The sequence below is a fragment of the Leucoraja erinacea genome, chromosome 7 (assembly GCF_028641065.1).
Source record: "Leucoraja erinacea ecotype New England chromosome 7, Leri_hhj_1, whole genome shotgun sequence".
NCBI classification, from domain to species: domain Eukaryota; kingdom Metazoa; phylum Chordata; class Chondrichthyes; order Rajiformes; family Rajidae; genus Leucoraja; species Leucoraja erinaceus.
This window is the reverse complement of record NC_073383.1, coordinates 29004795-29022270: the sequence shown is the minus strand read 5'-3', so window position 1 is coordinate 29022270 and position 17476 is coordinate 29004795. Positions and strand designations below refer to the sequence as shown.

Sequence of the window (17476 nt, the reverse complement as noted above, 5' to 3'; positions counted from 1 at the left end):
ATGGCGGGATCTGATCGTATGATAAGAGAATGGAAAAGCTGGGCTTGTATACTCTGCAGATTAGACACAGGAGATCTTATTGAAGTGTAAACTGTTAAGGGATTGGACACAGGAGAGCAAGGTGACTTCCCGAAGTTGGGTGAAGTCCAGAACCAGGGCAGATGCAGTTTTATGTGGATATAATGTGAAGTTATTCCACTTTGAACGGAACAGGAGGACAAACTTTTTATCTGAATGGTGTTGTGAATCAGTGGAATTCTCTGGTACAGAAAGCAGTGTGGGCCAATTCTCTCAGTCACTGAAAGTAAGCAGCAGGTACAGCTCTTAAAGATAGCGGAAAGTCATGGCATGGTGAGAAGGCATGAACAAGAGTACTGATTGTGATGAGCAAAGAGGTCCTGTTGGAAGGGTGAATGGCCTAGACTCCTGCACCTACAGTATGCGTCTATTGATTTCAAATCTGCAGAAGGACATTCTGTTTTTCTTTTAGGAGTGCAGGTTGTGGTTTTTTCAAGAGAGTGGATGTGTGGTGACGACGTGATTGGAAGGTGAGAAGTGGGGGATCGGCTTGTATCTGTGCTCAGACCGTATACTGAGACCAGTCTGATATGCAGAGTAGGAGACCAATTATGGGTACCATCCAGTAGAAGCCCAGTGGTCTTGCATGGATGTTTAGCCGTCAGGTTACAGGCCTTGATAGCACTGTCGATTGCATCCTCAGCCATCACACGGTACGTGGTCCATTTGCCACCTGCAAGATACACGGTACAGGTTAACACAGTCGCATTGCAGCAACAAAGGCCACCAGCTTAACCTTCCACTGCAAGTTTGGGCCAAAACGTCTGGATGCTACAAGAGAGTTACCCTAAAGCCCTTAAAACCAGCGGAGTCAGGGGATATGGTGAAAAGACTGGACCCTTCTACACCCACTGAATGATCAGCCACCACTTCACACCTAAATAAAGCAAGGGGCCAATGGAAAAGACCTTTCCCACCCACCCCTCTCCATCACCTATTAATTTCATTACAGCCTGAGTCCTTGTGATTGCGGCCATTTCCAGTTTATAAATGGTTCCGTGCTTTTTCATCAGAGTGGAGTCTATACGTACGATGATCTTGAATCTTCCGAAGTTGGCATGGTTTTTTCTATTTGCGCAAAAACGTAGCGATAGCGCTCCAGTCTGATTTGCAGAGTCCGAGTGCACCAATTTGGGTTCCGATCGGTAGAAGCAAAATGTGGTCTTTAGCGAGGTTTAGCCGTCAAAAACAGCGCGTGCGCAGATCGCACTGTCGATTGCATCCTCAATCCATCACCGCGTGGTCCATTAGTCTCTTCTCCTGTCATTCCGCGGGACGGTCTACCCCGTCCTGCGTCATCGCATCTGTACTGGAGCTGAGGGACGCTCTGGATGGATGGTGGAGGTCTCGAACCGGACACAATTTTCGGAGGGACCGGAAGCGGCCCAGCCTGGCCCAGCCCAGCGCGGGCGGCCCGGTGCGGAGTCGAAGATGTCGCCAAATGGAAACCTGGAGTCTCAAAGAAAATTACAATCGGAAAAGACCGACCCCGACCAGCGCCCCTCTGTGATTCCCATCTTACCAGCCAATTCCAGCCCCTTCCCCGAGTGCCCCCTCGCTGGCTCCTACCCCCCCCCATGATGCCTCCTTCTCCCCATGACTCTATACGTACTCATTTCTTGTTATCTTCCAGTTTGCATGGTCACCCTCTATTTGCGCCCCCAAAAAACCACGCCTCGCCCACACCCCCCCTCCCCCATCCCCCCGCCCACCGAGTGCACCAATTTCCGTTCTGATCGGTGATAAAATGTAAAAGTTAGCGAGGTTTAAAAATCTTAAAAACCGCGCGTGCGCAGATCGGTCTCCTCTCCTGCCAAACAGCGCCGCGTGGATTAGTCTCTTCTCCTGTCACTCCACGGGACAATCTACCCCTTCCTGCGTCATTGCATCTGTACTGGAGCTGAGGGACGCTCTGGATGGATGGTGGAGGTCTCGAACCGGACACAATTTTCGGAGGGACCGGAAGCGGCCCAGCCTGGCCCAGCCCAGCGCGGCGCGGTGCGGAGTCGAAGATGTCGCCAAATGGAAAGTGGAGTCTCTGCAAGGGCCAGGAAGTGAGCGGGTAAGATCATCTCTGGCCACAAACTCTGGAAGGCGACTCCGGACTGTCAAAGCTGTTGCAGGCAGACATAAAATCAGCTGTTTTCCACAAGTAGTAGCTCTACTCAATAACCAAAAATCTGCAGCCTCCTTTTGCTCGGGTATTTTATTTAATTCACATTTATTTAATCAATAATGTTTTATTATTAATGTGTATTGTTTTATGTGTCATTCCTAACTGTCACTGTATGTCATGTTGTCACTTGCGGGCGCAGCACTAAGGTGAATTCCTTGTATGTGTATACTTGGCCAATAAACTTATTCATTCATTCAATCATTCAGCATAACCGAGGATCAGTCTCACCCACGGTCACAATCTTCGCCCCTCTCCCATAAGACAAGAGGTACAAAAGTGTGAAAACGCACACCTCCAGATTCAGGGACAGTTATCAATGATACTTTGAAGAGAGACACAGAATGCTGGAGTAATTCAGCAGGACAGGCATTACTCCAGCATCTGCAGTTCCTTCCTATACATCAATGATACTTTATTGTCACATGTACCTAGGTACGGTGAAATTATTTGTCTTTGCATACAACCCGGTAAAATCATGCAGACTTCTCCAAGGCAGTACACAAAGAGTCGCCTTGTTTCTGGTGCTGACAAAGATTCAAAAGTTCTTAGTACGGGCTTATTTCCTCACAGTAGTGAGCCTGGCCTGCCACTGCACATGGCCACAGGTGGCCTCTCCACGCCGGGTCCCTCTTCGTTGACACAATGGCCAACCTGAGGAGTATCTTCAGCACAGACTGGTTCCACCAAGAAGCTGTACAGAACGCCACAGGAGATCCTTCTTCCCTGTGGCTATCAAGCTGCCTTCTGTCTTGGGGTAGACTGAGACTCCCCTCCCTCTCCCCCCCTCCCCTACCTCTCCAATCTTTCAACATCCCCAATCCTTTTCCACTCGTCACTTTCATTTTCATGTATCTTGTGTTTTATGAGTGTTGGCAGATTAATTTCCCTCCTGGGATAAATAAAGTTTAGTTTAGTTTAGTTCAGATATACACAGCGTGGAAACAGGCCCTTTCGGCCCACCGGGTCCATGCCCGACCAGCGTTCCCCGCACATTTACGCTATCCTACATCCACTAGGGACAATTTTTACATTTACCAAGCCAATGAACCTACATACCTGCACGTCTTTGGAGTGTGGGAGGAAACCGAAGATCTCGGAGCAAACCCATGCAGTTCACGGGGAGAACGTACAAACTCCGTACAGACAGCACCCGTTTTCAGGATCGAACCCGCGTCTCCGGCGCTGCATTCGCTGTAAGGTCTATCGTTTCATATCGTATAGATCTCGGAGGCTACCCCGCGTGCCGAGTCCCTCGTTGTTCTCCTCAGCCCCACACAGGGCATTCGGCTCCGCAGTCCATCACAGGAGCCTTTTTGCAGCCACACAGTACATCCCCATTGGATATCAGGCAACAACCGTCCTCTCACCAACTAGAGGGCCGTCCTGACCTACCATCTACCTCATTTGAGACCCTCTCGTTAAACGTTATTGCATTAATCCTTATCTGTACCCTGTGGACGGGCTTGATTGTAATAGTCTTTCTGCTGGCTGGGTAGTACAGTCCAAAAATCTTTTCACTGTACCTCGGTACACGTGAGAATAAACTAAACTAAACTAAAATCAAATACAAGCCAAGAGAACCGAGAACTTGTCCCACCCCTGCCATTCTTTCCTCTCCACGCTCCTGTCCGGCAGACGGTACAGAAGCTTGATAGCGCGCACCACTAGACTCAGCCATCAGCAACACCAGACGCAGGAACAATTAACTTACAAACCTGCACGTCTTTGGGATGTGGGAGGTAATCAGAGCACCCGGAGCGATGATGGGGAGAACGTACAAACACCGTACAGACAGCACCCGTAGCCAGGATCGAACTCCAGTCTCTGGTCCCTACACCACCTCGCCACCGTGCTGTTTGTTCAATTTATCGACACATTTGTTCAACATTTTTCTTCAATTTTACTTTTTAAGAATTGCATTTTACATCAGAGATCTTCACAGATCAAAAGAAGAAATATGAATAAATACTAACTGAAGAATGACTTCATACAAAAAGCATTTTGCTTTTGTCTTATTTCTCCTGGATTATGAAGACCATTCCTTTTGCCTGAGGCTTTCAATATACTCAGTCTAAAACATAAGGCAAATGAAACAATAGGTACAAAGTGTTGGTGCAACTCAGCGGGTCGGGCAGCATCTCTGGAGAAAAAGGATGGGACCCAAAACGTCACCCATCCTTTTTCTCCAGAGGTGTTGCCTGATCCACTGAGTTACACCAACACTTTGTGTCTATCTTCGGTATATACCAGCATCTGCAGTTTCTTTCTACACAAGAGAAATGAAAAGTGTATTTCAATGCAATAAATAGACAGAACAAACTCAAATAAAATTAAAATGAATTTAAAAAAAGATCAATTGGCTATGAAGTATTTGACTGTGCAGTTCAGTAATGAAAGTGGGTTCAAACAGACTATATTTACTGACAAATCACGTACCAGCAATTGTCACCAGTCCGCTGTCCGTTACTGTTACAACATGGTTGCGGGAGATTGACTGGGTGTCCTTCGAGTTGGGATCAGATACCAGCGGACGGATACCACTCCAGGCTGCAAGCACATCTCCTCTTCTTACTGTGCAGAGCAAAGGTTACGTTAACATCTCACAAATTCACAAGTTGTTGGAGTAGAATTATGTCATTCTGCCCATCGAGTCCTCTCCACCATTCAATCATGGCTGATCTCTGCCTCCTAATCCCATTATTCCTGCCTTCTCCTCATAACTCTTGACACCCGTTCTAATCAAGAATTTGTCTATCTCTGCCTTAAAAATACCCACTGACTTGGCCTCCACAGCCCTCCCCATGGCAATGAGTTCCACAGATTAAAGATGTTCCTCCTCACCTCCTTTCTAAAAGAGTGCCCTTTAATTCTGAGCCCATGACCTCTGGTCCTAGACTCTCCCCCCAGTGGAAACATCCTTTCCACACCCACTCTATGCCTTCCATTATTCAGGATGTAGCTCCATAGTGTCAGCTATCAAGATAGTGCAGCAATGACATTTAGTTTAGTATAGTTTAGAGACGCAGTGCAGAAAGAGGCCCTTCACCCCATCGAGTCTGCACCAACCTGCGATCCCTGCACACTGACAATTTATAATTATTACTGAAGTAAATGAATTACGTGGCATTGAGAGCGTTTTAGACAAGCACATGGAGATGCAGGAAATAGAGGGATATGGATCATATGCAGGCAGAGGAGATTAGATTTACTTGGCATCATGTTCAGCATGTTCATTGTGGGACATGTCTGTGTCGAACATGATGTAAAGTGAAAATAATTTCCTCTGTTCCGGTGCTGATCCGTGATCGAAATTGTTTGATCTCGGAGGTAAAAATATTCCTAATGCAGGGCGGGGTCATGTTATTTATTGGAAGCCACGTACATACAACATAACTGTAGGTTTGCCGCTCTTGTGAATGTGGTGTTGGGCATGCATGTCTTTTCTCTTCCGATATCCTTGCCTCTCTGTTCCCTGTGCATCCTGATAAAAATCACAACTCATCTTTTTCAAAAATAAATTGTCCTGGATTTCCGCTTGACTTTTGACGCTTTCCCCGATCTCTCTGCTGACCCAATGCAAGCAATTCAACAACCCCACAGTCCCTGGTTTAAAGCCCCAATCCAGGCCAGATGAGCAGATTCGGAAATAAAACTAATTTACAGGTGACACGATCTAGGAAGGTGAGAGAGCAGGTGTAACGTCTACGTGTTAGGCAGCAGTCTACACACTCCCGGTCCCATGTCTACACGAGTGTCTGCACGAGTGTCCACACTTACGTCTACATTAGTACCCGCACGTAGACAGTAATGTCTACACTAATGTCTGCGTTAATATCTACACGTGTCTACATTACTGTTTACACTAATACCTACAATGTCCACACTAGTGTCTACATTAGAGTCCACGCTAGAGTTTACACTAATGCCTACACGGATATTTACACTAACGTCCACATTAATGTCTACACTGGCATTTATATCGATGTTTACACTAACGTTCACACTATTATCTACACTAACGTTCACACTATTATCTACACTAACGTTCACTCTATTATCTACACTAATATTCACACTATTGTCTATACGGATATTTACACTAACGTCCACACTAGTCTCTACACTAGCATATACACTAATGTCTAACTAATATCTAAACTGATGTTTATAGTAACATCCACACTAGTGTCTACACTAACATTTACATTAATGTCTACACCAGGGGTCGGCAACCTTGTTCTGTACAGGGGCCAGAACACATGTATGTGAGCGGATGGCGGGCCACATCTAGCACGTGTGCACATGGATCCCTCCCCGGATGGCAGGCATCAAATCACGTGTTCACATAGTTCCCGCCCCTTTGAGGAGGCTACCTGGAGCACTGGCCTCCTAGTTATGGGCGCTCATGAACATGGCATACCTACGGACCATTGCCTTGGCTCTGTCCTGAAGGCGGTGGCTCAAATACACATACTCACTCGTCCCCGGCCTATTGACAATCCCAATCCCGACAGTGAAGCCCAGACACAGAAGGAGCGCAGCCGTGCCGGCAGCTTTGCGGAGGATGCAGTACAGCCAGAACTCGGCGCTCGGCAGTGCTCGGCGCTAGGCGGCTCCGCCATTGTGGCCACCAGCGCAAGCCTCCTTGCGTCACCGCGGCCTCCATTCCGGGAGGTACCGGAGATGAAGGAAGTCTGCGGGCCGGACGGTTTCGGAAAAAAAGAATATGCCTGCGGGCCAGATGATTTTGGGTTACGGGCCGCATTCGGCCCAGGGGCCGTAGGTTGCCAACCCCTGGCCTACACTAATCTACACCACATATACACTAGTGTCTATACTAGTGTGTACATCATCTTCCACTACCTAGGCACCTGTGCACACACTCACCAGTCCACACTAGTCTTGCTGTGAAGCATTACGATGACCATTAAGAAGCTACAACATAATTTTAGGATGCAACAACAGACCGCTGGCACCATCGTCCCGACCATCTGGGCAAGTAGTTACGAGACCAGATTATAAGAGCTCAGAAGTTGTGAAACTGAATTAAATAAATTTGGCAATATAAATGAAACACTAGAAAACCAAAGTCATTATGGGACAGAAATCTGTTCTGGGCAACTATACTCGCAGTGACTTTGTGTGGTATTTGGTTTCCAAAATTCATTTCCACCAAAAATCCATGGAAATGAATTTCGGAAGCAAACACAATTTGCAGCTGCTACGAGATTGTCCATTTGGCGTGAAATTATCTTCCATTTCCATCACCCACTGTATTCTTAACGCAAGCTGTCAACCATCGTTCTCCCAACAGAGTATTCCAAGTTCATCTGTGATTTTGACCCCCTTCTCCTCTCTATACACCCACACCCCAGCCATTTACTTCATATGTACAGCACGGAAATAGGCCCTTCGGCCCACCAAGTCCGCACCGACCTGCGATCCCCGCACACTAATGCTATCCCACATGCACTAGGAACAATTTACAATTTTACCAAGCCAATCAAGGCAATCCTGTATAACTTTTTGGTGTGGGAGGAAACCATAGCACCCAAAGAAATCTAGTGAGAAGGGGTGATCGATGGCCGGCGTGGACTGGCTGGGTTGAAGGGCCTTTTTCCACACTATCTTTCCATCAATCCATAATGGCAAAAGGTCAGAAATATGATAAAGTCATACAGTATGGAAACAGGCCCTTCAGCCCAACTCGTACATGCCGACCAAGATATCTCATCTAAACTAGTCCCATTTGCCCACATTTTCAGACTCTACCAATCTTCTACCTGAAGAATGGTCCCGACCTGAAATGTCACCCATCCTTTTTTTCCCCAGAGAAGCTGCCTGACCCGCTGGGTTATTCCAGCGCTTTGTGTCTATCTTTGGCGTAAGCCAGCATCTGCTTTTTCTTGTTTCTACATTCTACCCAAACAGTTTATTTGAAAATGAACCACATAAAATGAGTAATTCTCATTATTAGCTCTCCGGAGAGACTTTATTCATCAGGGTAGGCAGGCTGAGATTGTATTCCTTGGAGCCGGAGAATAATGGGTGATCTTATAGAGGTGTACACAATAATGTGAGGAATAGATTGTGTAAACACACAATCTCTAACCCAAAGTAGTAGGGAAAATTGGGAACCAGAGGACATAGTTTTAAGGTGAAGGGGAAAGATTTAATAGGACGCTGAGGGGCAAATTTTTCACACAAACGATGGGGGGGTGTATGGAACGAGCCGCCAGGGGAGGTAGTTGAGGCAGGTAGTATCGCAACATTTAAGAAACATTTAGACAGGTATGTGGACAGGACAGGTTTACAGAGATATGGGACAAGCGCAGGTTGGTGGGACTAGCGTAGATGGGACATTTTGGTCGATGTGGGCAAGTTGGGCTGATGGGCCTGTTTCAACACTGTATGACTCTATGACTCTCTACAGTTTGTGTAAATGAGTCATTTTGTACGCGCTGCATCAATGAATAGAAGGGAAGTTGGCCGTAAATTGCAGCAGTACAGAACATGAATTTGTACATTCTAAATCTTCTCACTCGGTACACAATGGAATAAGGACAGATGTATCCTGGAGAGTGTGACCAAAAAAATGTGAATAAAAAAAATAACACTGGGATGTCAAAGGAAAGCTGAAGGATTAAGCATTAGAATTGCCCTGGATATTCTTTAATACAAAAAAAAAATGAAAAAGTCCACCGCATATTTTATAATGCCATCAAAATTTAAACATTTAGAATGTTTGAGTAAATTAACCAGAGCCCCAGGTTTTAATAGGGCAGTCTGTGATGGCAGTTCAGTAGGTACTGGTTTTTGAGACATAATTGTGTTGCAAAGCTACTTCAATAAGAGTCGTGAAATGGAAATGCAGATTCAGAAGCAAAACAAACATGTGAAATAAATTAGTCTGCAACAATATTCTTAATGGAAAATAGGACATACGAATGATTATGCAAAACTGTTCAGACTGGAAAATAAAATACGCATCAAAGTATAGTTGGCTTTAACTAAACTACTTCTGCATTCCAAATCAAATTATAAACCCTGACTTGAGCTGACAACAGCTAATCAACTGGATAAAACCACTCCTAAAAATTGGTCGATACTTCCATAAAGCTACAAGAGAATTGTCACACGTTTTTTCAAAAGTTAACTTGAGCTTTTTAAAAAAAAATCTGATTTATAAAGGCATTTGCTTCATGCACATCAGTGACCCTTTTTTTCTGCTGGGTTGGATTAATTCTTTGGAACACACATAACATGCAATAGGTGTGAGGTGCCATCGTATATTCCAGCTCAAAATGTCCAATGAGCCGTAAATAACAACAAATCAAAGCATCTAAAATACTGGATTTCCAATTACTTTTCATGTTATTGTAACTGCAAAATATTAGGTTAAAGTAACTAAAGAAAATCGAAAAACATTAGCTTGATTGCAACAAAGGCGGGTGGCATAATAGCGTAGCAGTAGAGTTGCTGTCATACAAGGTTTCAAATTTCACATGTACCAATTAAGGTACAGTGAAATTTGAGTTGCCGTACAGCCATACTAAGTGAAAAGCAGCATGACACCCAGCCACATAAAATAAAAATTAACATAAACATCCACCACAGTGGGGCTCCCCACATTCCTCACTGTGATGGAAGGTAATAAAGTCCAATCTTCTCCCTCTTCATTCTCTCACGGTCGGGGCTGTTGAACCATCCTCAGTCGGGGAGATAAAAGCTCCCTCAGCCGGCGATCCGAAGCCCTCGCATCGGGGTGATCGAAATTTGTGTGTCGGGGCGGTTGAAACTCTCCATGGTTTGGAGCTCCAGAATCGGTCTCTAACCAGGGCCCGCAGACTCCACAATGTTAAAGTCCACAGGCCCGTGGTTGGAGCTCTCCACAGTCGATCACCGGCAAAGGGATCGCAAGCTCCACGATGGTAAGTCCGCGCCGCACCCACGGTTGAAGCGTCCTCCCACTCCACGATGTTAGGCCAACGACGGAGATACAGGGATTTGTAGATTAAAAAAGTTTCCCCCAGCTTCTGTAAAATTGCCTCCAACAGCTAGTAACAAAAACAGAAGAAAGGAAGGTAATTGCTGGCGCCATGTATGGGTGGTAGAGTGCTGGCATGCAGCGGGTTAGTGCGGGACTCGCTGGGGCCGAGAATAGGGTTCAGAGGGAAAGATAGATCAGCCTTTATTGAATGGCGGAATAGACTTGAAGGGCCGAATGGCTTAATTCTGCTCCGATAGCTTATGAATTTATGAATAGCGTGGTAGATCTAGGTTCGATCCTGACTACAGGTGCTGTCTGTACAGCGTTTATACGTTCTCCCCGTGACCATATAGGTTTTCTTTGGGTGCTCCGGTTTCCTCCCACATTCCAAAGACTTGCAGATTTGTAGGTTAAGTGGCTTCTGAAAAATTGCAAGCTAGTCAGATTGTATGGGTGGGTGCTGATAGACAACTCAGGGCCATGCCTATCTTAGGCATCGAAAAGAGGAATGTCTGACTGCGAATGATTGGAAAGTTGAAACTCAGATTATCTGATAGATCAGATGCCTAGCATGAAACAGGAATGCAGGATGAGTTTAGATTAGAGATACAGCATGGAAGCAGGATGATGTTAAGAAGCTGGCCAGCATCCCATATACCATGTCATCCCCACTTTCACATCCACTCTCCACACACTAGGGACAATATACAGAAGCCAATTAACCTACAAACCTGCAGGTCTTTGGGATGTGGGAGGGAACCGGAGCACCCGTAGAACCCGACACGGTCACAGGGAGAACATGCAAACTCGGTACAGACAGCACTCGAGGTCAGGATCGAACCCGGGTCTCTGGCGCTGTGAGGCAGCAGCTCTGCCGGCTGTGTTATTGTGCCGCCCTTTCATATTGAGATAGATAGAAATGAAAACCAGGGCAATATTAGAAATAGCAGCGAAGGGGATTTCTCTTAACTTTTTCTGTCCCGTAACACAGAGGTTGCAGAAGCACAAACTGTTGTGAACTCCTTCGAATAGACTTGAAGTGGTGCAGCCTTGATAAGGGGGGCAAGTCGAATTTAAACAGCAGAAATGGGAGAAGATGCAAAGTTGCAGCAAAAGATACCTTGGATGAAAGGATGATTCGAGATGGGATTTCGGAGAAAAGATAGTTACTTGAAAAAAAGGGACGCGTGATCAGTTTTAAACAAACAAGGTCATCGTATTTACAATCAGCAGGATATTGTTAAAAAGCTTGTGTGAATTATAGCCTGTTATCGCTAGGAAAGCAATGGGATCTAACCAAGTTTCTGACAGCAGTATATTTTAAACCACAGAAGGGACAACTAATTCCATGTTAACTAAACTACAATGTTGAATGGAAAAGATCACGCAAGAGACATTTACTAAGTTAGAGATTGGTAAGATGTGTCAGTACATTAGTAGGGAAATGTACATTTACATTCATTTCATTCATAATTCAAGGATGAAGATATGAACATACTTGCAATACGTTCCCTTCCGGATAATGCAACACATCACATTACGGTGAAGTTAATTTGACGTGAAATTTAAAAAAGATATACAGTGTGACAGACACAAACAATGCTTTGTTACGAGATAATGTGATAAGTAGATTAATTCCACATGGAATTACTTATTAGTCGGCCACATTGACACATTTGCTGCAGTAAGGTTTACGCAACGGACTGTTTCCTAAAGATAATGCGATACATAAATATAATTAAGCCAAATTCAAGTGCAAAGGGATATACATAGTGCAAAATACAATTCTCAGGTTTAGGAAAAGATTTATTAGGCTCCTGAGTTTAGTTTTGTTTTGTTTAGAGGTACAGTGTTTAGATAAACGGCCCTTTGGCCTACCGAGTCCGCGCCGACCAGCAATCCCCGTACACTAACACTATCCTACACACACTTTAGGGACAATTCACAACTTTACCGAAGCCAATTAACCTACAAACTTGTACATCTTTGGAGTGTGGGAGGAAACCAGGAACACCCAAGAGAAAAGCCATGTGGTCACAGGGAGTACATACAAACTCCATACAGACAGCACCCATAGTCAGGATCGAACCCATGTCTCTGGCGCTGTAAAGGCAGCAACTGTACCACTCTGCCATCGTATCACGCTGAGGGGTAACTTTTGTACACAAGTGTAAAGAACAGATCTGGATAGACAGGGGCAAATGCAGGCAGATGGGACTAGTGTAGCTGGGGCATGTTGGACCGAAGGGCCTGTTTCCACACTGTATGACTATGGCTGTGCTGTACCTCGAAACTAAACCAAAATGTGCTCAGATATTCCTGTTTTGAAAGCACTCATCTGATTTAAGCATCATTCACTTTCCACTCTTGTCAGCGCGTGATCTGTGTGATCCGTTGATTAGATGTTTGTGTCTGAAGTCAAGGGACAACCCAAATTTCACGTTTGCCCCATTACACCACAAGATTGAGCAACAAATTCTAGCTCGTACACTCGGGAAGCAGAACGTTAACTGCAGACGTTACAGATAAATTTTTAATTAAATCTATCCATATCATTCCACCTTCTATGAAGTCGTCAAACAAAAAGAGACTATAGATCATTCAACCCGCAGTTATAACACACTGATTTATGCTTTTGGGGTCCTATTCAAAATAAACACTGCAGAATTATATTAGAGAAACTTGGACTACATTTCAAACACTACTGTGTTGCCATACTGGTCCATCTAGCTAAAATGAGGCATTTATCATATTATGAGAGTACTGAACTGTATTTATAAAGCATGCTACCAGAAATAGCTCCTGTCACACAATAATTAAACTGCTGGAATGTATCCAAGTCTCTGGAAGTGGAAATAGCTGGCATAAATGGTTGCAGGATAATATGGGTCTGTCACAGATTGATATGGCTGGCATATCATATTTAAATAATATGAGCACATTTATAAATATTGTTAATGACTGGTTTAACCACTATTGACAGTATGGAGAGGTTTATACAATGCAACACTTCCATCATTAGTAAAACACAAAGTGCTGGAGTAACTCAGTGGATCAGACAGCATCACTGGAGAAGACAACATTAGACAACGTTTCATGCCGGGACCCTTCTTCGACCTCCCTTCCACCTAAAGCATTTGCTTGTAGCTTAGTTTAGTTTAGAGATACAATGTGGAAATAGGACATTCGGCCCATCGAGTCCTCACCGAACACAATCCCCAGTACACTAGTCCTATCCTAGGCAATTTACAGACGTCAATTAACCTACAAACCTGCACAGGGAGAAAGTACAAACTCCACAGACAGACAGCACCCAAAGTCAGGATCAAACCCCGGTCCCTGGCGCTGTGAGGCAGCAGCTCTACCAGCTACGCCACTGTGCCACCCTTGGTTAGCTTTAAGTAAAGATCACACATTACCCTCGACGTCAGGGCTCAGGTAGTTGCGTATTTCATTGAGAATGAAGTTAATCTCTTCCTCGTGCGGAATGGGTTTAGCTGTGACCTCCGTCGGCCTGTCAGTGGTCCCTGCGATCACCATTCCCTCCCACGGCAAGAAAAATATAACTCTGCCATCGCTTGTTGTTGGATCCAACAGACCCATTGCTTCAGGGCTTTAAGGATAAAAGCAGGGGTTATGTTCAATATACAATTTATTCCAAACCAATGATTCACGCTAGTGCAACAAGACTTTCTATTTGTTTCAGTTTTTAGTTTAGTTCAGACAAAGAGCGTGGAAACATCCCACTGAGTCCGCGCCGACCATCAATCACCCATACACTACTTCTATCCTACACATTGGGGGCAATTTACAGAAGCCAATTAACCTACATCGATGGGATGCGAGAGGAAAAAATAAACTGGAGCACCTGTAGAAAACTCACGCGGTCACAGGGAGAAGGTACAAACACCGTACAGACAACACCCTTAGTCAGGATCGCACCAGGCCGGGTCTCTGGCGCTACAGGGCAGCAACTCTACCACCATGTCACACATTAGAGTCATACAGCGTGGAAACAGGCTCTTTGGCCAAAGTTTAACTTGCCCACACCGACCGAGGCACCCCATGTTCACTAATCATAGCGCATCACCCATCTTCACCCCAAGCTGCACCTCTCCTTCACCAGCCCGCATTTGCCCCATATCCCTCTTAACCTTTCCCATCCATGTGCCTGTCCAAATGTTTTTTAATTGTTGTTATTGGCTTAACTAATTAGCTTAAATATAGTGAATTTGTAAAATACCTGTTTAAGATCAACCTTTCAATAACAGTTTCCTGCCTCTGCATCAACATATAGGCGACAATTCATAGTCATACAGCATGGAAACAGGCCCTTCAGCCCAGCTCGTCCTTGATGCCCCATCTAAGCTCGACCAATTTGCCCTCAATAAGTAAATGCAATGAAGTCCTCATAAGACCATAAGACATTGGAGCAGAATTAGGCCATTCAGCCCATCGAGTCTGCTCCGCCATTCAATGATGGCTGGTTTATTCTTTCCTCTCAACCTCATTCTCCTGACTTCCACCCAAAACCTTTGACACCCTTACTAATCACCAGCACTCCAGCACTTTGTGTCTTTTTTTTTTGCATACCAGCACCTACAGTTCTCTCTGTCCCCATTTGCCGGAGGTTGACCCACACCCTTCATAACATTTGCTATCCAATGTTATTCGTTATTAGACAATTTACAATTGAACCTCTTCATTCACAAATACAACGGCACCGTGGTACAGTGGTAGAGTTGCTGCCTTACAGCACCAGAGACCCGGGTTCCATCCTGACCACCGGTGTTGTCTGTACGGAGTTTGTACTTTCTACCTGAGACTGAGTGGGTTTTTTCCTGGTGCTCAGGTTTCCTCCCACATTCCAAAGACGTGCAGGTTTGTAGCTTAATTGTATTCGGTATAAATTGTAAATTGTCCCTGTCTAGGATAGTGTTAGTGTATGGAGATGGAGAGTGACATTGTTAATTCAGAAACAATGGTTCTGAACTTAAAGAAAGGTAACTTTGAGGGTATGAGACGTGAATTGGCCAAGATTGACTGGCAATTAATTCTAAAAGGGTTGACAGTGGATATGCAATGGAAGACATTTAAAGACTGCATGGATGAACTACAAAAATTGTTCATCCCAGTTTGGCAAAAGAATAAATCAGGGAAGGTAGTACATCCATGGATAACAAGGGAAATCATGGATAGTATCAAAGCGAAGGATGATGCGTACAAATTAGCCAGAAAAAACAGCGTACCGGAGGACTGGGAGAAATTCAAAGACCAGCAAAGGAGGACAAAGGGCTTAATTAGGAAAGGAAAAATAGATTATGAAAGAAAACTGGCAGGGAACATAAAAACTGACTGCAAAAGTTTTTATAGATATGTGAAAAGAAAGAGATTAGTTAAAACAAATGTAGGTCCCTTGCAGTCAGAAACAGGTGAGTTGATCATGGGGAACAAGGATATGGCGGACCAATTGAATAACTACTTTGGTTCCGTCTTCACTAAGGAAGACATAAATAATTTGCCTGAAATAGCAGGGGACGGCGGGTCAAAGGAGTTGGAGGAATTGAGTGAAATCCAGGTTAGCCGGGAAGTGGTGTTGGGTAAATTGAATGGATTAAAGGCCGATAAATCCCCAGGGCCAGATAGGCCGCATCCCAGAGTACTTAAGGAAGTAGCTCCAGAAATAGTGGATGCATTAGTAATAATCTTTCAAAACTCTTTAGATTCTGGAGTAGTTCCTGAAGATTGGCGGGTAGCAAACGTAACCCCACTTTTTAAGAAGGGAGGGAGAGAGAAAATGGGGAATTACAGACCAGTTAGTCTAACATCGGTAGTGGGGAAACTGCTAGAGTCAGTTATTAAAGATGGGATAGCAGCACATTTGGAAAGTGGTGAAATTATTGGACAAAGTCAGCATGGATTTCCGAAAGGTAAATCATGTCTGACGAATCTTATAGAATTTTTCGAGGATGTAACTAGTAGCGTGGATAGGGGAGAACCAGTGGATGTGGTGTATCTGGACTTCCAGAAGGCTTTCGACAAGGTCCCACATAAGAGATTAGTATACAAACTTAAAGCTCAAGGCATTGGGGGTTCAGTATTGATGTGGATAGAGAACTGGCTGGCAAACAGGAAGCAAAGAGTAGGAGTAAACGGGTCCTTTTCACAATGGCAGACAGTGACTAGTGGGGTACCGCAAGGCTCAGTGCTGGGACCCCAGCTATTTACAATATATATTAATGATCTGGATGAGGGAATTGAAGGCAATATCTCCAAGTTTGCGGATGACACTAAGCTGGGGGGCAGTGTTAGCTGTGAGGAGGATGCTAGGAGACTGCAAGGTGACTTGGATAGGCTGGGTGAGTGGGCAAATGTTTGGCAGATGCAGTATAATGTGGATAAATGTGAGGTTATCCATTTTGGTGGCAAAAACGGGAAAGCAGACTATTATCTAAATGGTGGCCGATTGGGAAAGGGGGAGATGCAGCGAGACCTGGGTGTCATGGTACACCAGTCATTGAAGGTAGGAATGCAGGTGCAGCAGGCAGTAAAGAAAGCGAATGGTATGTTAGCTTTCATTGCAAAAGGATTTGAGTACAGGAGCAGGGAGGTTCTACTGCAGTTGTACAGGGTCTTGGTGAGACCACACCTGGAGTATTGCGTACAGTTTTGGTCTCCAAATCTGAGGAAGGACATTATTGCCATAGAGGGAGTGCAGAGACGGTTCACCAGACTGATTCCTGGGATGTCAGGACTGTCTTATGACGAAAGACTGGATAGACTTGGTTTATACTCTCTAGAATTTAGAAGATTGAGAGGGGATCTTATAGAAACTTACAAAATTCTTAAGGGGTTGGACAGGCTAGATGCAGGAAGATTGTTCCCGATGTTAGGGAAGTCCAGGACAGGGGTCACAGCTTAAGGATAAGGGGGAAATCCTTTAAAACCGAGATGAGAAGAACTTTTTTCACACAGAGAGTGGTGAATCTCTGGAACTCTCTGCCACAGAGGGTAGTTGAAGCCAGTTCATTGGCTATATTTAAGAGGGAGTTAGATGTGGCCCTTGTGGCTAAGGGGATCAGGGGGTATGGAGAGAAGGCAGGTACGGGATACTGAGTTGGATGATCAGCCATGATCATATTGAATGGCGGTGCAGGCTCGAAGGGCCGAATGGCCTACTCCTGCACCTAATTTCTATGTTTCTATGTTTCTATGAGATGGTTGGTTCGCAC

At 44.9% G+C, this 17476-nt stretch overlaps 1 protein-coding gene across 1 annotated transcript in view; it reads right to left on the bottom strand.

Moving 5' to 3' along the window:
- The window catches only part of gpd2 (glycerol-3-phosphate dehydrogenase 2 (mitochondrial)), an 86185-nt gene that overhangs the window by 16320 nt on the left and 52389 nt on the right, over positions 1 to 17476 (bottom strand). Inside the window, exons 10-12 of the mRNA XM_055638085.1 lie at positions 13664 to 13857; positions 4691 to 4825; positions 575 to 751 (exon numbers count right to left, since the gene is read on the bottom strand). Of these exons, the coding sequence (XP_055494060.1) occupies positions 575 to 751; positions 4691 to 4825; positions 13664 to 13857 (506 nt within the window). The remainder of the gene's footprint in view (positions 1 to 574; positions 752 to 4690; positions 4826 to 13663; positions 13858 to 17476) is intronic.